The sequence below is a fragment of the Crinia signifera genome, chromosome 8 (genome assembly GCF_055691185.1).
Source record: "Crinia signifera chromosome 8, ASM5569118v1, whole genome shotgun sequence".
Lineage (NCBI taxonomy): Eukaryota > Metazoa > Chordata > Amphibia > Anura > Myobatrachidae > Crinia > Crinia signifera.
In genome coordinates, this window is record NC_139224.1 from 105,012,184 (window position 1) to 105,035,495 (window position 23,312).

The following is a 23,312-nucleotide window of genomic DNA, read 5'->3' on the forward strand; positions in this document are numbered from 1 at the left end:
CACCTTGCCTACGTCTGAGGAGGAGGCTGTGGTGTTTTGGCAGCAACACGACTTGCTGCCCTTTATGCAGAATTGCGTGAACGGCCATCCAATGAGGCTGTCTCTGAAGGAAGAAGGTCAGTGTTTGAGCGGCCCACTGGTTCCCGGGGTGCTGGTTACCCTTCCTGACCCTGGTCCATTTCGTCTACTCATGGGCACAGGAGATGACCAGTGTACTGTACTGTGAGAGGGAGCTGCACATGTCGATAAAAACAACTGTGCAGTACAACAGTCTTCTGAGGGAGGCATGTGCCATGGATTTGCTGTCCCAGCCGCAGAGGCAAATTGGAGGCCCTGGCATGGTGGTGGAGGTTGACGAGAGCCTCTTCTTCAAGCGGAAATACCATGTTGGGAGGATGCAGCCCCAGCAATGGTTTTTTTGTGGAATATGCAGGGAGACAGGTGCCTGCTTTCTAACCGCTGTGGAAAGGAGAAACGCCACTACCCATATGGCTGCTATAAACACACGTCACTCCCGGATCTGTGATATACTCGGATTGCTGGAGGGCATATAATACCGACCAACTTCAGCAGGCAGGGTCTGAACTTGCCAGAGTAAATCATAGGTAAAATTTTGTTGACCCTGAGTCACAGGTCCACACCAAAACCATAGAGTGCCTGTGGGGGGCCTGCAAATGGAGGAATAAACGTCACAGAGGAACCTCAAGGCACCACTTGGAGTCATACCTCCAAGAATTCATGTGGAGGAAGTGTTTGGGTGCTGCCAATCGCTTTGGCAGAATTCCGCACGCTCAGACACTCTTGCCAAAGGCTAATTCACTGCCTTCACAGTGACTGTTTTTTTTCTTCTTTTGTCTTTAATTATCCTTACTATTGTTCATTATCTTTATTATTGTTCATATTATTGTTAATTATCTTTATTATTGTTATATATGTTATTAATTATTGTCTTTCATTGAAGAATCATTACTAAGTAAATTCACAGTATAACGTTAACACATGTCCACATTACTGTGTCAGATGTATTGTATGGCTGGTGTGAATGTGTTCCTAAAACCCCACCACTATCCATGCCACTCTGAAGTGTGGCGAAAGCAGCAAGCCCAGCGAGGGGTGGCAGAACGCGTCCTCCCAACCTTTTCATACCCCCACTATCCACGTCAGCGTGGAGTTGATTTTATATAGTGTGGCGAGTGCAGTGAGCCACCGAGCCCGCAGCGTGGCGAGCCCCGTGCGGGGACGCGGATTACTTTACATGTTTTCCGTGTCCCCTCGCAGGGCTTGCTGTGCTCACCACACTTCGGGCTCGGTGGCTCGCTACACTCGCCACACTATATAACATTGACTCCACGCTGACGTAGATAGTGGGGGAATGAAAAGGTTGGGAGGACGCGTTCCACCACCCCTCGCAGGGATTGCGGGGCTCGCTGCGTTTGCCATGCTTCAGAGTGGCATAGATAGTGGGGGCTCGCTGCACTTGCAATGCTTTGGGGTGGCGTGGATAGTGGGGGGGTGGCTAAAATTGTAGTACAGTTAATGCCATCGCACCCTAAAAAATCGCATGCAATCGCATGCAATTTTGCATGAGGTACAATGGCATGTGATGCGATAAGCCTGCGGCTAAAGAGCAGTGAATAAATGACTTAGTAAAATCGCATCGCACTGCATTGTGAGGTACACCGCGGCAAAAGAGCAGTGAATAAATGACTTACTGCCAGTTAGGTATCAGAAAGATATATACAAATACATCAATACTTTTTTTTTTTTTTTGATGCTGACAAAAAGAAGATTGGTAGTTTGGAAGATTCCCGGGGAGACAGCACAGGTATGGATCATTAGGTCACCAGCATGTTGCTCGACAGTCATTAGGTCAACACCATTAGGTCAACATGAGTCTAGGTCAACATGTAGGAAGGTCTAAATGAGTCTAGGTCAACATGGGTTAGATCGACAGGGACATTAGGTCGACAGGATCATTACTTCAACATCGGGGTAGGTTGCGGTCAAAATGACGACATGGGGGTTTTCACATTTTCTTGTCCCAAATGTTGACACAGTCGACATGGACACTGAAACATAGCACCCCATCCACTCACATGGCACGCTACTCTCGGAACAATATTTTATTCTTCCACCTTTACCTAGTGGATGGTAGGGCATGAAATACCGCCTGTTGTCACGTCGGCTCAAAAAAAAAAGTGAAAAACTCCATGTCGACCTTTTCACTGTTGACGTAACCCATGTCGACCTAATGACTCTGTCAACCTAATGACCCTGTCGACCTAACCCATGTTGACCTAGACTCATGTCGACATTCCTGCATGTTGACCTAGACTCATGTCGACCTAAACCTAGGTCGACATGAGTTCCTAAACCTAGGTTGACATGACTTGCGTCCATCTAGGTTGAACTAAATCAGGGGTAAGGAACATTTCTTCTACCAAGGGCCATTCGGATATTAATAAAATCCATCGGGGGCCTTATCAAAATTATCAACTAAAAAATTACATTATACACACGGGCAGCGGCATAAACATGCAGGCATTATACATACAGGCAGCGGCATATACATGCGGGCATTATACACACAGGCAGCGGCATATACATGCAGGCATTATACACACAGGGAAACGGCATATATATGCGGGCATTATACACACGGACACACGGGCACTGGCATATACATGTGGGCATTATACACACGGGCAGCGGCATATACATGCGGGCATTATACACACAGGCAGCGGCATATACATGCGGGCATTATACACACGGGCAGCGGCATATACATGCGGGCATTATACACACAGGCAGCGGCATATACATACGGGCATTATACACACGGGCAGCGGCATATACATGTGGGCATTATACACACAGGCAGCGGCATATACATGCGGGCATTATACACACAGGCAGTGGCATATACATGCAGGCATTATACACACAGGCAGCGGCATATACATGCGGGCATTATACACACAGGGAAACGGCATATACATGCGGGCATTATACACACGGACACACGGGCACTGGCATATACATGTGGGCATTATACACACGGGCAGCGGCATATACATGCGGGCATTATACACACAGGCAGCGGCATATACATGCGGGCATTATACACACGGGCAGCGGCATATACATGCGGGCATTATACACACAGGCAGCGGCATATACATACGGGCATTATACACACGGGCAGCGGCATATACATGTGGGCATTATACACACAGGCAGCGGCATATAAATGCGGGCATTATACACACAGGCAGTGGCATATACATGCGGGCATTATACACACAGGCAGCGGCATATACATGCGGGCATTATACACACAGGGAAACGGCATATACATGCGGGGATTATACACACGGACACACGGGCACTGGCATATACATGTGGGCATTATACACACGGGCAGCGGCATATACAAGTGGGCATTATACACACAGGCAGCGGCATATACATGTGGGCAGAGACACCAGGGCTGTCTAATTAATGCCCAGCAGTGTGAGGGTGATATGGATGACTGACAGATCTAGGGGTTGTCATTTATTCATAAAAAGTGACAGTGTGGAGAAAGTGACAGTGTCACCCCCAAACAGGTTTATGATAATCAGACATAATCACATAAACCTGTTTGGGGGTGAATCCAGGGGTAAATGACAACCCCTGGATCTGTCAGTCACTGGGGAAGGGAGGGTGAGAGCAGCATTTACCTTTATTTTCAAAATACACTGATTTAGCTGCAGCAGCACAGCGTGATGTCTGCTGCTGCTGCGGCTGTTAGACTCTGACCTCCAATGCTCCCGCCCATGCAGTGCATGGCGGGCGCATCCCAAACCTCGCAATTCCCCCTCCCTACCGGGCGCATCACCTCCACAGCCCCTGTGATTGGTGGGCGCATCTTCTGAACGATCTCCCCGGCGGCAGCAGCCATCCCCATTATCTGGGGGGGCAGCTGATTAAGCAGTAATATAAGCGGGTGGGCCGGTCAAAGTGGGTGCGGGGGCCGTATCCGGCCCGCAAGCCGGAGGTTCCCCACCCCTGAATTAAATGGACGCAAGTCTTATTTCAGCCTTTTCTACTATGTAACTATGTAACTATGTAAATGCATGTCGACCTAATGACTGTCAACCAACATGCTGGTGACCCAATGACCAATCCCAACAACACACCTGTGGGACTGCTTATGGCTGTGAGAGGGTAGACGGTGGCAGGCTGGTGGTGTTGGTGTGTTAGGAGTTAGAGGGTGGCAGACTGGTGAAGTGGGAGAATAAGGGGGCAAAACAAGATAAGCTGGTAATGTAATGTAGCCGTAGGTTAGGGCTGCCTACCATAGGTGCCGATTCTGTGGGTGCTCAAGGGCTTGAGCACCCACGGAAATTCATGAGCACCCACTGGCCGCCCCTCGAGACCCGCTGGTCGCCGTAGTACTACTACTGCAGCTGCTGAATCTGATCAATGAATCATCATACCCGCCGCGGCCGCTATAACAGCACTCCCGCCCCTGCCTGCAGACTAGTGCACGCCCCACGCAGCGCGCACTCTTATGCGACATCCATCACGTCACTCTCACTGTGACCTGTCGGGTGCCTTCATCAATCTTCCCCTCCCTCTCCGCCGCGCGCAATCACACAGCATGTCGGGGCACCTGCTGCAGCAGGAGGAGGCAGCTTACCCGGTCCCCGTGAGCCGTGACCCCGTCCTCAATGGAGACTAGTAGCCTGGCAGGAGTGGGAATCTGGCTTTATGACTAATAACAGGTATTATTTTGTGGCGACACCCCTCCCCCATTAAGCCACTCCCCACTATAGTTTTGGCTTGAGCACCCACCAGCAAAAACATAAATCAGCACCTATGCTGCCTACCCTATGGCAGGGAGGATCCCGAAAAGCGGGTCCCCCTCCCGGTTCCCCGGAAAGGTGGAAAGTCCCGCCCCCCCGAACTCTTGCTGGGCTTGTCCCAGAGAGGAGATAACAAAAGTCGGCAACACTGCTGTAGGTGTGTAAGGGGACCACTTTTTGACAATTTATCCAGGGCCATTCTGCCCATGATATTGGCTCCAGGTTTGCCTAGTCGACTTTAATAACTCTTCTTCTATATTGATATTACACAGCTAGTTACACCTGTCACAGTGAAAGAACAAATCTACTGATCACTATGCTCATTTGCAAACAGCATTTTTTCATTGTATTACGCTACTTTAATGAAACGACACAACATTGATTGAAAACTTCTAAGTAAGTGCATTGCACCATATGCCAGATTTTGAGATGGTGGCATATGCCTTTGCAGCTGTGAGCAGTATGGCCACAGAAAGTAACACACCGGAGCCATGTGTACTGCATGCAGCCATATTTACAAGCTGGGAAATAATTGCGTTTGCCGCTGCCCCGTTACCTCCCACACCCATGTTATTATCGTCTAGCCATTGTCGACCTAATGTTTGTGTTGACATCCCAACCATGTTGACTTTAGACATGTCGACCGATTTTTTGTGTCAACCTGAAGGTCGACATGGCTTAGGTCGGCACATGAAATAGGTTGACATGTCTAAGGTAGAAATGGTTAAAAGGTCGACACAAGCATTAAGTCGCCAATGACTAGGCTAGAAGGCCTACATAAGTTTTTTCCCTGAATGTCTACATGGTCGACATGGACACTTTCAAAGTGTACCGCGTCCCCTTGCATGGCTCATTGTGCTAGCTATGTTTCGGGCAAGGTGCCTCGCTACTATTCTATTCTCCACCCTAGTGGATGGTAGGGCATGAAATACCGCCTGTCGGCACATATCGGCTCATTTTTTTTTAATCCATGTCGACATTTTAACTGTCGACCTAGCCATTGTCGACCTAATGCTTGTGTTGACATCCCAACCATGTTGACTTTAGACATGTCGACCTATTGTATGTGTCAACCTAAGCAGTGTCGACCTTCATTGGTCGACCCAATGCATGTCAACCCTATATGTGTCCACCTGACGACCATATACCCATGGACATGGGTCTTCAAACTGCGGCCCTCAAGATGTTGTGAAACTACATGTTCCAACATGCATTGCCACATTTTTTCCTATAAGAGCATGCCAAAACTGTCAGGGCATGCTGGGACATGTAGTTCCACAACATCTGGAGGGCCACAGTTTGAAGACCCATGCCCATTGAGACTGGGTCCATTTCTTATTAGATCATACTTGCCGACTTTTGAGCTGCCCTCGGGGCGGGGTCATAATCGGGAGTGAAAAAAGAGGTGGTTCGGGGGCGTGGACACACAGATGCTGCCCTCTTTGGGGGTTGCCTACAGCGGCGCATCATTTTAGCCCCGCCCCCCGTCGTGCAATGCCGGTATTTCAGGAATTGCACTGCGGGGGGCGGGGATAAAATGCCACGATCGCAGCATTTTACCCGCGGACCCCCCGCTGGGGGTGATATGCGGGAGGATTGCCACCCTTTCCGGGGGGGCCAGGAGGGGGACCCGATTTCCGGGAGCATCCCGGCCATTCTGGGAATGTAGGCAACCCTGTATTAGATCACTTTATCAATTACCACATGCAAATATTACAGTACAGCAAATATCACAGTACTGTAAATATTACATATTACAGTATAAGGACAACACATCTCTATAACATTTGTAACACGCCTAATAGAGCACCTTGTGGTAAAGTTATTATGGTTGTTAGGTCATAAGTGTCTAGGTCGACAGTCAAAGGTTTGCCTACTACCGGTCGATACTAGAAAGGTTTACCGGATCAAAACGTTGACATGCACTAGGTTAATATTGCCAAAAGGTCGACACAAGCAATAGGTCAACATGGCATGAGTTTTTCCTAATTTTTTTCTTTCTACAAACTTTTTCCTACTTTGACACATGTAGACATAAACAACAAAAAAAGTGAAAAACTCCCGTCGACCTTTGTCCATGTTGATCTATTGCCTGTGTCGACCTTTTGTTAATGTCAATCCTTGTGAATGTCGACCTTTTCAATGAGTCAACCTTTGCACTGTCGACCATTCATGGGTGACCTACACACTGTGGAGCTAGTAATCCGCAACTATGGAAAAGCATGAATATAAATGTTACTTAACACTTAACATTTTTATAGCACAGTTACATTATTTACATATGCTAATTGTGTGTATGCAAACGACAACCGCTTCACTTCCACCCAGCAAAGTATAGTCCAGCATATACATGACATTTTAAATTGTGCATAGAATCTGTGAATAGTCTGTGTGTGACACGTGTTAATGATAATGACCTGCAAAGTGCAGAATAGCACCCTGGAAAGTAAGTATGCAGGCAGCCAGGACAGGAGATGTGTGTGACACACATCAGTGCAACTTTGTATCATTTCGTCCCCAACTTGCCAGAGCTTTGAGGAGGTTCCAGTGCTGTGTATTCTACAGTATATCCTTCCCACAGTGATTAGAGCTCCCGTGTGTTACAGTTTACTGCTGCTATAAGAAGTGCAGCAGGCACAGGCTGGGATAATATCAGGCTGGGATAATGTCAGGCAGGAATCGGGGCGCTGCACAGGAAGCACCAGCAGCCTGGAGCTGTCACCCTCTCCTGCAAGCCTTCTATTCCCAAACCGCTGAATAAATAGAACTGGAGCCCATCTATTTTGGGAGGGTGGGAGATGGGGACGGACCAACCTGAAGAGTCTAGTCTTTGGGGAGGGTCTTGGATTTTTGGAAGCTGAATACTATTTGCTAGCAGGAGAAGGCTGGGGAATGCTTGGAGACCCAGCAGTGGGGTCTTAGCCCAGCCCTCTGACGGTGGGACTTTAGGAGGAGAGAGAGAGGTTTGCATTTTGATTAAAGCCCTCATACCTTCTTCAGTCTGCAGGCAGGGGACTGGGGAGTAACACATCTCAGCTGGGCAAAGGAGAAGAAAGGCCACCCCAAGCCCCCCTCCCCCTGTCAGACTTTGGGTCTCTTCCTCCTTATGGCTGTATAGTGATCACCTCCTGGGCTTTGGAAGGAGTTGGTGCTGTAGATTGAATCCTGAGATTCCTAATCATCTGGGGGGCTCCCAGTTTTTGGAGTTGGAGATGGAGAGGTGGAACACAAGGTGGAAAACGAAAAGGAGGTTGTGGGATTCAACCCTTAGCTCTCTAATTCTCATCACTTTGACTTTCCTTCTCCAAGCTGCAGAAGTCAGAGGAGGTAAGATCATAACTATGGGACAGAGGGGTCCCCCCTCCCCCAAACCCCCCGGAAATGTTACAGACTTACAAAAAGTTATAGCCCTCATCAGGATGTTCGTCTACTGCAAGAGATCAACGCACCATTCACTTTGCTGCTGTGCAGACTCAGTGCTTCCTATAGTTCTCATTCATTTTAGCCTTTTCATTCATTTGATGGGAGGATGGGGCTCACCCCCCAGACTCAGCACTAAGCAATGTGTAAAAGTTACTAAGGACAGAAGAGGAGGGGGGGGGGGGGGGTTGCTAAATCAGACACAGGTGACAGGCAGATTACTATAGCACATGTTTGTGGAGTTGCTGTTCTGTTGTCAGTGTGATACAGTCAGTGCCCAATCCTCTCTACTGTAGGCTATACACAGCAAGCTGACAGCAGGATGCTGCACAGTCATCCTGTATCTAGTGAGCCTTATCTTAGCCTGGGAGGTAAAGGTGAAGGTTGTCTGCAAGACCTGTGGTCCGTTAGGTGTCTATGGACAGGGCTAGAAGGGTGGATTCTAGTTCTTTGCAATGATCCCTCTGTGTTAGGAATTCCTCCCCCCAGGGGATGTCACATTCAGACACGTCTGTGAGAGGGGTGGGACCAGACACACAGACCCCACCACCTTCACTGTGGACTGGAGACCCAGGCTAGGAGCAGGGGTTATTGTGCAGCATCACTGTCTAATGGCTATGGGAGATGCCTAGCATTGCTGCCTCTCACTGTATAGTCCTCTAAGTGATGCTCCAACACTCATTTCTCCCAGGGATGCTACAATAGCTTATTTCTCTGTATGAAATGTTAGTGAGGAGGTTCTGGCTGTGAGTAGGAGGGAGCTATAAATCCAAATCATTGTATTTAGCAATGTGATGAATTTCCCATATGCTTAAAGGTTACTTGAGGAGAGAGGAGTGTTACTGTATGTATAGAGTAAAACAGGAAAGGTTAGGATAAAGCACTGGGAGGCCCTCCAGCTGTTCTGGCACTACAAATTCCAGGATGGCCTACCTGTCAGTTGTTGTACAAGTGCCTTGCTGGGACTTGTAGTTGTACAGCAGCTAAACTGCACCAGCTGTCTTGAAACTAAGATAACAGGGATTATATTAATGTGAACTGGCTGAAATCGTGAAAAACCTTTACAGATCTTGTAGGTAATCCTGTACAATTCTTAATGATTAAAATGCAGCTGTAAGGGCAGGAGCACAAGGGAGACAGTGTTCAGGTCCAACAGGGGTGAAAGACAGAATGTAGACTAGGTAGTATCTCTGTATTGCACTGGAGCTAGAATGAGTTAGTTAAACATTTTACCTGGTGACCGAAATACTGACTTTATTTTAGTATAGGAACTTTTGGAGGCTGCAGGACAAATGATGATGCTGTGCAGTATACTGTAGGCCAAATTTGATTTAAAAGTAACAGGTAAATACAGTAGCTTGAAAAGCATAAGAGGACATATCAGGCTACTGTGTGCACGTCTCTATACAGTAGTAGTGCTAGTTTCATGAATGCATGATTATACAGTACTGTAGTGTGCAGACTGCCCTCTTCTGGTCTCACACATCCACCAATTGCTGTTAAAGGTGAACTGAGGATTCTTTATTCTGCAGAAAGGAAATAAAATCCTCTCAAATGATTACTGGCAGAGCAGATTAGCAATGCGACACTGTGTTTCCAGTGTTTCTTACGAATCTGAAGAACAACTTCAGTCACAAATACCACTCTTATGCAGGTTTCACACAGTGTATATATTGTATAGGACCCTTGTTTATACATCCCCTGCCAGAGTTTGAAAGCTGCACAAAGAAAGTTACCTCAGGTTTGTGAAAGTATAAGCAACACAAATCTCGGTTCTATTTATCTTTTATTCCAAAGCGGATTCTAGAAAATCTCCATGAATATATTTTCCAGATGGCCAGTATATGGGGCTTAGTAGGTATTTCATAAAATGGCATTTGAATGCCAATTTGTAGATTCGTATGCAGCAATTCCCTAATTGTGTTCTCTTTCCTTTATACAAATTATTTTTTGGAATAACTGAGTGTTCTTGGATAGGAAGGCAAATATTTCCTTTATGTGAATGCTGGCTACCAAAAACTTATTTTTGGACATATTTCCTGCAAAAATGAGACAACCTGCACTGCAGACAGTTACATTGTAAGAATACTTAGGACAATGTTCCTCTTATAACCAAACTAGAAACTCTGTTTTTTAAAACTTTAAGTAACTATAGACATCAAAATATCAGGTTTCCTTTATTTCTAAAAGCTCAAATATGTTTTTTAGTTTACCAATCAGAGGCAACCAGACAGGCAGACCCTGTAATGCATCATTTCCTTTGTCTGTTACCTCTATGAATGTTCAGTGCTTGACAGAGTAGATAATTGTATGTTATAAGTTAGTAAAACAGACACAGTTGTAAAGATACTGAAATAAAGACTCACTCTCTGTCATAGCAGTTTCCTACTGAAATTTGTACTTACACATGATTCTAATAAAAGAGTTACTGCAATAGCAAAAACAGATTTATTCTACCTAAGTCGGTATATTACCAGATATGATTTATTGATTTTCAATAAGAGATAGTTGTTTCAGCCCTGACAAAGTGGTATTCTATTTTAGATGACTTCAATCCATTATGCTATTATACTTACTTGCAATCAGATCTGGAGTCCCCTTAATAAGGAGGGTTTCCTTTGTTAACTATATGATGGCCAGACAGGCCTGTACCATGTGCTGCAGGCCCCCTGACGAGCCACATTTATTGTAACTATGGCTATCTGCATTTGGAAGAGTCACCTTTTTATTTTTATTTTGTTTTATTTTATATTTTTCAAAGTAAAGTAGTTACTTAATACATGTACTATATAATTTTACTTCATAAATCTAAATCAGTATAATTAAGACAAGTAAATGATGTTTCCATTCCACTCATGTGTAATTCTATCCTCAAAGTACTCTATAGGGTTGCTTATACTAAGGCCCCTTAGGATGTCAAACATGTGGAGACAAGAAGCAGTTAAACTAAACATGCGACTTAGCTAAATCAAAACGTAAAAAAAATACTGTTTTGAACACTTAAAATCATAAACACAAAAAATAATTTAAGAGATCATTAGCAGTGTAGCAGCCACAATGTTATACAATTAACACCTGATATAAACTCTTCCAAAGCTCATAATACATACACAAATGACTCAGAGGGAATTAGAGTGTAAAACATTTCTTTTTGACGATACTTTTATCAAGCTATAAATAAAAATATTGATGTGGATTTATGAAGCTGGCAGATTGAATAAGTAGACTCACACTAAATAGTCTTATTTCAAAGGAATGTGATCAATGTATGCAGCATAAAAGGCTGCACATTTCTGTAGCAATGCCATAGTTCCTGTATCACAGATTTCATCCAGATTAAAGACAGACATTGTGATCTGTATAAAAGCACTGTTTATATAAGCCCTGTCTAGAAATATATGTATGTGTTTTAGTATTATTTCAGACTGACACTAGACCCTTAAACAGTGAGGATTTTTAAAAAGTGTTTTGTAGTCTTGCCAGAGTTCTACTTGGAGTAGGAAAAAAAAACACAGAAATGTAAAAAATGTAACCATGAAAAAGAGCATACAATTGGCACTTTGTTTGGAGGTATGAATCGAACAAGAGTGAAACAAAATGATTAAATAAACTTCAGTGGGATGAGGAAAGGTTGGTCGCTGGAAAGCTTGCTATGAGTAGAGTCCCAGGGATCAGCAGGTGAAATGGTTTGAAGAGCAGGCACTCAGGGTTGCTTAAAAAAAAAATCCCAGCAGGAACAGGGCCTGGCTTTCACTGCTTGTCTCCCCTTTCATGGCCGTGGGGCGTGTTTAAAGCTCCTTGCACCTCTGACTTGTAGCTGACAGTGAAATATGAGTGCTATGTGGATTTTTAGAATGTCCCTTTGAGCTGAATTCTCAGTGAGATCCATTGATTCGCTGGTATAGATAAAGCATTCCTCATTCCTACAGCAAGACTCTTCTTCCCTATACTGTTTGAGTAAAATAGACAGTTACTAAATAGCATGTGTCATTTAAAGACCTTACAAGTTAATGAGAAATATTTTAGTGTCTTCCAGACCCCCACCAGACATTTCTATTGAGTTGCAGTTGATTAGATTGCAGTGTGTTTAACATGTGGCCAGCTGGCCTTCAGACTCAGACCCCCTTGAGGAAACCAGCTCCCTCCAGCGCGGACTGATTTCACACTACAGATGTGTTTGTGTTAGGGAGCACAAAGTTTATTGCCAAATGTAAAGCCTTTGGATGACACACACATATTTGGTGTGAATTGTGAAGCTTTTACTCTGTTGAGTGCCATCATTTCTGTCTTACCCTTGATTTGGTGGAAGCAACGTGATTTTGGTGATATAGCCGCTAAATATATTGTGGCAGTTTGTCTTAAGGCGTAACCAACCTGATTTTGCCTTAAAACAAATTGGTGCTTTAAATTTAGTGGCTGTATTGCCCAAATGACATTGGTTCCACCAAGATGGAACCTACGGTATAACTTATCCCTCTATATTGGCAGTGCTTGAAAAGCAGTCTACCTTGTTAGAAAACAGTGGCCCCGGCCATTTCTCAGAAAATCACTGTTGCTTTCTCATGATCCTTGGCCCCCTTTATACCTGATAGGGCCAACAGTACTCATATACTTGTGATCTGTCGCTTACATCATTTTTAGAATGACCCTGTATGGCAGAACAGTCCGGGTGTATCATGGGAAGGGCCATATACTTGTTTTGTGCCAGAACCTAATAAAGAATGATGTAATACAAAAGAGTTTATGGAAATTCTCAGTAAGCTCGGAGCCAGTGAAAGTCACACCTGGCCTGCACTGGAGGCATTGCAATTTACTTGTGAGCAGTAATATCATATATTGCAGGCACATAGTTTAAATATCTAGATGCTGTTCAAACCTATGAGATATTTATTATAATTGTAATTTCCCTAAGGTTTTAGATTTCACATCCTTTGGTAAATCAGTGGTAAACTCCAATATACTGTTGTATAGTACTCACTCGTACTAGTAAGATTTTCTAAGTATATTAGTACCATGACTACCCCTACTGTTATAAGCCTCCATTGAGTTATATGTTGGCTATATTATATATAACTATTGAGGTTAGGGTGATTTACAAATAAATAATTAACAGCAATCGCCTTCTTCAAACATCTGTTCTACGTGTCTGCCAAAGAAGACATAGCCACACAAAGCCAAAAACCTCATCAGTTCATTATTTGTTGTATCTGTGCTTATAATGACATGTGAAATGATAGCAGGTATATGTGTATATATATATATATATATATATATATATATATATATATATATATATATATATATATATATATATATATATATGTAAAGAAAAAAGAAATTGAAGCGCACCAGTCAGCAACAGGTAGGTACAATTTTTACTGATATACAGCTGACAAACATAGGTAAAAACATATAGGAATAAAAACTTCCCAAATGGAAAAGGCGGTACAGCAATACCAGGTGTCGATGGAAACCGGACAGCAGTGATCAGTTGCGGTCGGAACACCGGACAGCGAATACCAGCCACGACTTCCACAGGATACAGTGGACCAAAGCCAGGACGTCTACAGCGTCAGGATAGAGTAACCACGCCCAACGCGTTTCGACTACGGTCTTCGTCAGGGGGTGTGACTATCCCCTGACATCCACTAGCTTATATACCAGCACAACTCAATTACACAGGTGCTGCACATTACAATACAATTGTATAAACACAAAAGCCTAATCATGCACGCTGATACTTATCAGAAAAGCACAGAATAAATAGCTACATAACTGATGCAAAAATACAAAAAGGTATATAGAAAAATATATATAAAATAGTATATAAATATATTAAGAAAAAATATTTATTTTATTTTACAAAAATACATTATATATAATAGATAAAGTGGTAAGTGCTAAAGTACAATTTTTTTTTTTTTTTTTATATGAATAATATAAGGACTATAAACATAGTCAGAAAAATATCTAACAATAAAGTGACTAGAAAAAGGTATAATAAACGATATAAATATTATAAGCAAAAAATAATAAATGCTGTTCGATTCAGTATCAGCCTGCAGGATGCACAGACTAAAAAGAGAGAAATAAAAAACATTATACATATAAAAACATATCAACATAATAGTCTGTTATAGTCAGACTAATTCCATATAAATCATCATTTTTAATAAATACACAATAAAACCATGATTAAACAACAATATTTGCGGTATATCAGTAGATAAATAAGATACATAACCATATTACATACTTAGTGATTATATTTAAAAAATAAATAAAATATAAAATTTTTTATATTTTATTTATTTTTTAAATATAATCACTAAGTATGTAATATGGTTATGTATCTTATTTATCTACTGATATACCGCAAATATTGTTGTTTAATCATGGTTTTATTGTGTATTTATTAAAAATGATGATTTATATGGAATTAGTCTGACTATAACAGACTATTATGTTGATATGTTTTTATATGTATAATGTTTTTTATTTCTCTCTTTTTAGTCTGTGCATCCTGCAGGCTGATACTGAATCGAACAGCATTTATTATTTTTTGCTTATAATATTTATATCATTTATTATACCTTTTTCTAGTCACTTTATTGTTAGATATTTTTCTGACTATGTTTATAGTCCTTATATTATTCATATAAAAAAAAAAAAAAATTGTACTTTAGCACTCACCACTTTATCTATTATATATAATGTATTTTTGTAAAATAAAATAAATATTTTTTCTTAATATATTTATATACTATTTTATATATATTTTTCTATATACCTTTTTGTATTTTTGCATCAGTTATGTAGCTATTTATTCTGTGCTTTTCTGATAAGTATCAGCGTGCATGATTAGGCTTTTGTGTTTATACAATTGTATTGTAATGTGCAGCACCTGTGTAATTGAGTTGTGCTGGTATATAAGCTAGTGGATGTCAGGGGATAGTCACACCCCTTGACGAAGACCGTAGTCGAAACGCGTTGGGCGTGGTTACTCTATCCTGACGCTGTAGACGTCCTGGCTTTGGTCCGCTGTATCCTGTGGAAGTCGTGGCTGGTATTCGCTGTCCGGTGTTCCGACCGCAACTGATCACTGCTGTCCGGTTTCCATCGACACCTGGTATTGCTGTACCGCCTTTTCCATTTGGGAAGTTTTTATTCCTATATGTTTTTACCTATGTTTGTCAGCTGTATATCAGTAAAAATTGTACCTACCTGTTGCTGACTGGTGCGCTTCAATTTCTTTTTTCTTTACAAGCATACTCCGTGGGAGCCGTGGTTGGATCCCTATTTTGAAGCTGCACACATATGGGAAGATTATGGACTTAGCCTGATATTTTGGACACTTTGGGACTGATTTGCGCTGGGTATCTTTCTTTTATATATATATATATATATATATATATATATATATATCGTCTGTCTTTAGAATGATATTGCTGACCAACTCCTAGGTTTGTAAGCCCCTTAGCTCATGACAATGAAGAGATAGCATATGTGGCCTGCCCTTCCCAAGTATAACAGCAAACAAACTACTGCCAACACAGGCAAGCTGCAAAAGTCCTTTTTTTTAGGGGGGGGGGGGGGGGGGGGGGGGGATTAGGGTTACACTATGAGGTATTGCAAGCAGCAAATGCCTGTATACTGTACTTGGTATCTTACCATTGGCTGCAATCCTGAAAGACCTTTTTAATATGCTCTATCCAGAAAATACCTCTAATGCCCAGCTATAATTATCATTATTTAGTTGTTTGTTATAATGATTTATATATTAATTGTACATATTTCTTGCTAACTTAATCATAATACAAAATGTGTAAAGGTGGTAAAAGGCACATATGTAAATGACATTGTGTTCAGTTCTGCAACACATTTATTCCTTATAAATACAGGATATTTATTTAACAAGCCTATATTTTGGTAATAGTAGCATTATTTACAGCAAATTTTATAGTGTGTGTGTGTGTGTGTGTGTGTGTGTGTGTGTGTGTGTGTGTGTGTGTGTGCGTGCGGAAGGGGGGGTATAATGATAATACTATCTGCTTTGGAAGCTGTTGGATGTGGCACCCTGTAGTTTGTAATTTGAGAAGTTTGTATCCAATAGAGATGAATCAAAACCACATGAAAGTATTCACAAGATTCAACAACAAACTGTAAAATCTTATATAGAAATATAGAAATACATTATTCAGGTATGGCTTGCGAATTTTATTGCTGTTTTACCAAAATTACATTTGGTAAATGAGTCAATTGACCCCAAATCCAATCCCATGAAAGTTTAATTAGAAATTATAGTCATCCTTATCATACCTAAGCCTGCAATACAGTTTATCATCCCTAGGTCTGCTCTACAGTTTATCATCGATAGGTCTGCTGTAAGGTTTATCATCCCTAGGCCTGCTGTACAGTTATCATCCCTTGGCCTGCTGTACAGTTTATCATCCCTAGGCCTGCTGTACAGTTATCATCCCTTGGCCTGCTGTACAGTTGATCATCCAGGCCTGCTGTAGAGTTTCTCATCCCTGGGTCAGCTGTACAGTTTCTCATCCCTAGGCCCACTGTACAGTTTCTCTTCCCTCGGCCTGCTGTACAGTTTATCAGACCTAGGCCTGTTGTAGTTTCTCATCCCTAGGCCTGCTGGCTGCTGTACAGTTTCTCATCCCTAGACCTGCTGTACAGTTTATCATCTCTAGGCCTGCTTTACAGTTTATCGTCCATATGCCTGCTGTGCAGTTTATCATCCCTGGGTCAGCTGTACAGTTTCTCATCCCTAGGCTTGTTGTACAGTTTATCATCCATAGTCCTGCTGTACAGTTTTTCCTCTCTAGGCTTGTTGTACAGTTTCTCATCCCTAGGCCTGCTGTACAGTTTTTCAGGCCTAGTTCCACTGTACAGTTTCTCATCCCTAGGCTTGCTGTACAGTTTCTCATTGCTAGTCCTTCTGGGTTGTGGTATAGCTATTTACATGCCTCTTGGATGTTAGTCCATCCTTTTGTCGGTGTTACGCAGTTCTCTAGAACAGTGGTTCCCAACCTGGGGTACTAGTACCCCTGGGGGTACTCTGCAGACCAGTTGGGGGTACTTGAAAATAATATTGGTAATGGCGGACGAGGAAAAGGTCTTTTAATGGCTGAAGAAGACCCATTGCCATGGAGACAAACCATGTTGTTTCATATGCCTGACCAGCAATCCACTGGGAGCTTCCCATGCTGCCCTCAGACATCAGCAGTCATCTGCCCAGCACTGACAAAGGTGGAGGAAGCAGCGGCATTAATCCTACCGATGTTAGCGGGAATCCTGGAGATAATACACAACCAGTGTCTAGACACAGAAGGGCATGATTCCTTGCTGTATACTACTCCTCCGCTCCTCCTTAATATAAGGATATGCATAAAGATCTGCATACCGCTAATTACTGTCCATATTTCAAAATGAGAGGAGGGGGTACTTATCAATGAAAAGCCTAATCAAGGGGTACGGGAGAGAAAAAAAGTTGGGAACCACTGCTCTAGAATGACCTGCTTTTCTTGCACTCTAGCATGACCTGCATGGACCTACATGCATATATTTGCCCTTATGCAGAGTTCTACTCAACTGCGTTAATTTCCAAATCCGTACACTTGGTCTCATAGCTACCATTATTATCAGTGCACATTTTTAACAGAACTATCCATGGTGCTAAAGATCCATTAGAAAACAGATATATTACCACTTACACACTATTCTGTAAAGCCTACAGTTCCAATGACACGCGGTGTGAAATGTAATAGGGTGAGAGATTCAGAAAGTGAGAGATTTGGTAAGAAATCTGCAGTTTTCTTTTAAAGCGGCAATCATTTACACTTCAAAATCAAACTGGTTTTGCCGTGTAAATGATTGCCGCTTTAAAAAAAACTGGAGATTTTTTACAAATTCTCTCACTTTCTGAATCTCTCATCCTATTACATTTCACCCCTGCTCTGAACTTTGCCTAAATGAGAGCATCCCAATACAGCCCTGCCATGCCCATTGACTCACAAGTGGAGATGTGTCTGAGATGTGTATGGCTTTGCCTCATCTGTAATTGCATATGCATGGTTCTGCAGCATACCCAATGTAAAGACACACAAGATACACCCTGTATATGGACCTGCATCAGCCCCCTATCATATATACTGTATATATATATATATATATATATATATATATATATCTTATATATCTGTGTGTGTGTGTGTGTGTGTGTGTGTGAGTGTGTAGTGTCTGTGAGTCTCGAAAACACTGCCATCTGCTGGCAGAGAGTGAAGCTGCATCTCTTTCTCACACATGCACAAACACAGAAGGTAGCAGACTAGCTTTCAAAGCTTTTGCTTTGAGCAGGCTTACTAGTTTAGTAATATATGTAGAATGTGAGAGTTATAGCAAATTTAAATAAAATGAACACCTTGCATTTTTTGTCTATCCCTTGTCTGTGGCCCTTGCTCTTTCCCATGTATGATTTGTCACAGTGACTGCACTCATTTAATAGGCAGAGGACATGATACATTACACATCACATTATGAACGCAATACATTCTGCCACTGATCGCATGCATAGCAGCATTTAGTGTGAGGAGTTCATGACAAGCTGGAGCCATTGGGGGCGCTGGTAGGGATCCTATTGGAACCCTCTTCTTGTAGATTTGGTAAGTATCCCATAGCCATCTATAGATGGTGTTGCCTATAGGGAACATGTTCCATGAGTTTCGCCGTCCAGAGCTTGATGCATACTGTATGTGGAATGCAGTCAGACCTCCAAAAACAGCATTTTCCGAGGTTTGACCAAATTTTTGAGGATAGTACATCCCACGCAAAACCTGTCTGAAGTCTGAGCATATATTTGTAATGTCTGAGGGCTAAGCATACTGTATATGTCTGGGGGCTGAGCATACTGTATATGTCTGGGGGCTGAGCATACTGTATATGTCTGGGGGCTGAGCATACTGTATATGTCTGAGGGCTAAGCATACTGTATATGTCTGGGGGCTGAGCATACCGTATATGTCTGAGGGCTAAGCATACCGTATATGTCTGAGGGCTAAGCATACTGTATATGTCTGGGGGCTGAGCATACTGTATATGTCTGGGGGCTGAGCATACTGTATATGTCTGAGGGCTGAGCATACCGTATATGTCTGAGGGCTAAGCATACTGTATATGTCTGGGGGCTGAGCATACTGTATATGGCTGGGGGCTGAGCATACTGTATATGTCTGGGGGCTGAGCATACTGTATATGTCTGAGGGCTAAGCATACTGTATATGTCTGGGGGCTGAGCATACCGTATATGTCTGAGGGCTAAGCATACCGTATATGTCTGAGGGCTAAGCATACTGTATATGTCTGGGGGCTGAGCATACTGTATATGTCTGGGGGCTGAGCATACTGTATATGTCTGAGGGCTGAGCATACCGTATATGTCTGAGGGCTAATCATACCGTATATGTCTGAGGGCTAAGCATACTGTATATGTCTGGGGGCTGAGCATACTGTATATGTCTGGGGGCTGAGCATACTGTATATGTCTGGGGGCTGAGCATACTGTATATGTCTGGGGGCTGAGCATACTGTATATGTCTGGGGGCTGAGCATACTGTATATGTCTGAGGGCTGAGCATACCGTATATGTCTGAGGGCTAAGCATACTGTATATGTCTGGGGGCTGAGCATACCGTATATGTCTGGGGGCTGAGCATACTGTATATGTCTGGCGGCTGAGCATACTGTATATGTCTGGGGGCTGAGCGTATTGTATATATCTGGGGGCTGAGCATACTGTATATGTCTGGGGGCTAAGCATACTGTATATGTCTGGGGGCTGAGCATACTGTATATGTCTGGGGGCTAAGCATACTGTATATGTCTGGGGGCTGAGCATACTGTATATGTCTGGGGGCTGAGCATACTGTATATGTCTGGGGGCTGAGCATACTGTATATGTTTGGGGGCTGAGCATACTGTATATGTCTGGGGGCTGAGCATACTGTATATGTCTGGGGGCTGAGCATACTGTATATGTCTGGGGGCTGAGCATACTGTATATGTCTGAGGGCTGAGCATACTGTATATGTCTGGGGGCTGAGCATACTGTATATGTCTGAGGGCTAAGCATACTGTATATGTCTGGGGGCTGAGCATACTGTATATGTCTGGGGGCTGAGCATACTGTATATGTCTGGGGGCTGAGCATACTGTATATGTCTGGGGGCTGAGCATACTGTATATGTCTGGGGGCTGAGCATATTGTGAGGTAATAACTACCTACTGTAGTAGAACATGTCATTAAAAAAAGCCTAGTTTTTTACTGCTATAAATGTAATGCATTCTAAAAAAGTATTTATTGAAGGCCCCACTCTGTTACTAGTGAACACAACCTATTTCCATTGATAATATTCCTCTATCTCCCACCTCCCAAGGAAACCATTTTTCCCATTGATTTTAGGACCTTATTTTGGTCCGATCGCAAGGTCCCCTTCGTTCGCATGGGGCCGATGGTGGGCGTCTGCGCAAATGCATTTCTGTGCATGTGCAGACGAATTGCAAGCGGTGGGTGGGGTGGGGGGGATGCATTCCAATAAAATGGCTGGGAATTCCCATCGCCGGGTGACGTGGACGGGCAGCTGACATCACCGAATGTATACTTCCTCCCGAATGTGCACGTATATATATATATATATGACCTGTTAGTCACTTTATATATGCATGCACGCACCACATCTTTTAATGGACGGTGATCATCGAAAGATGTGTGAGTTTCCCCCCGGCCTGCAAATGGATGTTTATGTTAACATCCATTCGCATGTCGGCCGAGCATACACGTACAAGTGTGTGAATTTGTATCCTTGCGAGTCAACCAGAATAAGGTCCTTAATGTACTACTTTTTGGGGCTGGAAAAAAATTAAAATTAAAAAAATAACTCTGTGACCACTATGCCAAAGAGACAGGGGCCCACATAGATGCAATGATTGTGCCTTTATCTCCTCAGATGTAAACTCCAACCTCCTGGCTTAAACTATAGTACAGAACCTTATACAGTATTGCTCTCTCTGTACATATATCTCAGACAGCATATGACATTCTAGTAATGTTGAGGTAGTGCAAGTCTGTTTATTTTACTGCACACTGTCATATACCTACAAACGTTTTGCGCACCTACTGCATAAGTGTAATAATGCAAATGACAGTGAATAAGGAAATTACAAGGTTGTTCTACTGGTAAATAATATATGCAGTCAGGCATAGGTCTTACCCTTTGATATGTGTGTGGCATAGTTAGTATATGTTATTACACTTCAGTCAGATGCTCCTCCATTGATATGACTAACCTCTATAGAGCCCCCTCTTGTGGAACCATATTGCAATGTCACACTTCCACAACAGTTACCTTAGGCATTAAAAGAATATTTTACTAAAAGCAAATGCAATATACAGTATAAACGGTGTATTAAATAAAGCTCCCTGAGAGTTTTATTCTTGCTGTAACTACTGGAAGTCCTCTTGGGGTTAAATGAAGGTGATTGAAATTCTAGAACAGTGTAGTCAAATGAATCCATTTATGTATAACAAAGTAATTTATACTATTGGTCAGGTTATACTCCTCCCACCATATTGCTGATGGTCTCTTTTCATTAATATCTAGTTTCCTGCATGAATACAAATGTGAATGGATCCATGCCAGGTAGTAGGATCAGGAGAAACATATGTTAGACAGCACAGTGGAGAGAAAATTAATGTGTCTGGTATCCGGCCAAGTAGGAAAGTAAGAATGTAAATGGAAATACAGGCTGGTAGATGATGAGGAGAATATGAATGTGTCACATTTTCACCCAGACAGACAAGAGTTTATCCAGATATCATGATGAGAGGCACTATATATGCAGATTGTTCTGCCGGTTCATTGAGCCACGGCATTGGGTAGATTAAGATAGATACAATGTGGAATATCCAATCGTGCAATATGATGTGCAGAACATAACTATGCTTAGAACTTAGCCAAGTATTATAATGACAAGATAATAACAATGAATATTTAGATAGGTAGCAGGATAAGGGTAATATAAGGGAGCGCCTGACTTAAGACAATTAACAGGATAAGAAGAACATGAACTGATTATGCCAAATGATACACTAGGCACTAGCTGTAACTCTCAAATAGACAGGGGAGATGTAGAGCAGTCCCCTGCTGGATGCTATGCTGAGACTTGTAGTTCAATAACTGCTGGATAGACAAAGATTCATGATGCCTATGAATATGACTATAGACTTTATGCAATATAGGTTAAACAAATTGTAAATCTGAATTATTTAATTAATTATTTAATTATATTAATTATCTGAATTCCATAATCTAGATTTTGGTCAGTCTTTTATTTTGTGAATTCAAAACATAATGAAACATTTAAAGGGACACTATCCTCAAAGCGGTACAATTCATATTAATGTTTGAATGGACACCTAAGAGCACAGCATTCATCTTTTCTGAAGTTTCTATGCTGAACATATTTTGTTTTCTTTTTTTTCTGAAACAAATGTTCCTACAGGATGGAGTATATGGGGTGTATTCCCAACAGGTGTAACGTGCTCTGAGGACATTGTCTCATTCATTGCCATCATATGTATGGCAGGCCTACACTCTGGTCAGCTGTTTACAGTAATCAGTCACCTGTGCTCCTTCCTGGCAACACATGGTAGATGTATCATAACTAAAAATTCCACAGCACCTCCAAATACTGTAAATGTGTAGGAGTGTTGCAGCCATACTTGCCTACTTTTGAAAACAAGTTTCAGGGAGATTATAGTTGGCAGTAGAATTTTGCACTGTGCCCCATTAAGGGGGTGTGACATGCTCCACCCAAAGGGGCGTGTCTACTTCCATGTATGAAGAGATTGTGAAAAGAGACACAAGAATCTTTTTAAATTAATTATATCCAAATGTGGATGAGCTCCAAAGCAGTAAGTAAGAGATACTATTACTTGCTGAAGTGCTGGGAAATGGTGCTGATGATTCAATG

At 42.4% G+C, this 23,312-nt stretch overlaps 1 protein-coding gene across 2 annotated transcripts in view; it reads left to right on the forward strand.

The window, feature by feature from the left end:
* The first annotated feature begins 7,532 nt into the window (after positions 1-7,532).
* COL11A1 (collagen type XI alpha 1 chain) overlaps positions 7,533-23,312 on the forward strand; it is a 211,714-nt gene continuing 195,934 nt past the window's right edge. For both annotated transcript variants that reach the window (XM_083156920.1, XM_083156921.1), the window contains exon 1: positions 7,533-8,180. In XM_083156920.1, coding sequence (XP_083013046.1) covers positions 8,066-8,180 — 115 coding nt within the window. In that variant the 5' untranslated portion in view covers positions 7,533-8,065. The remainder of the gene's footprint in view (positions 8,181-23,312) is intronic.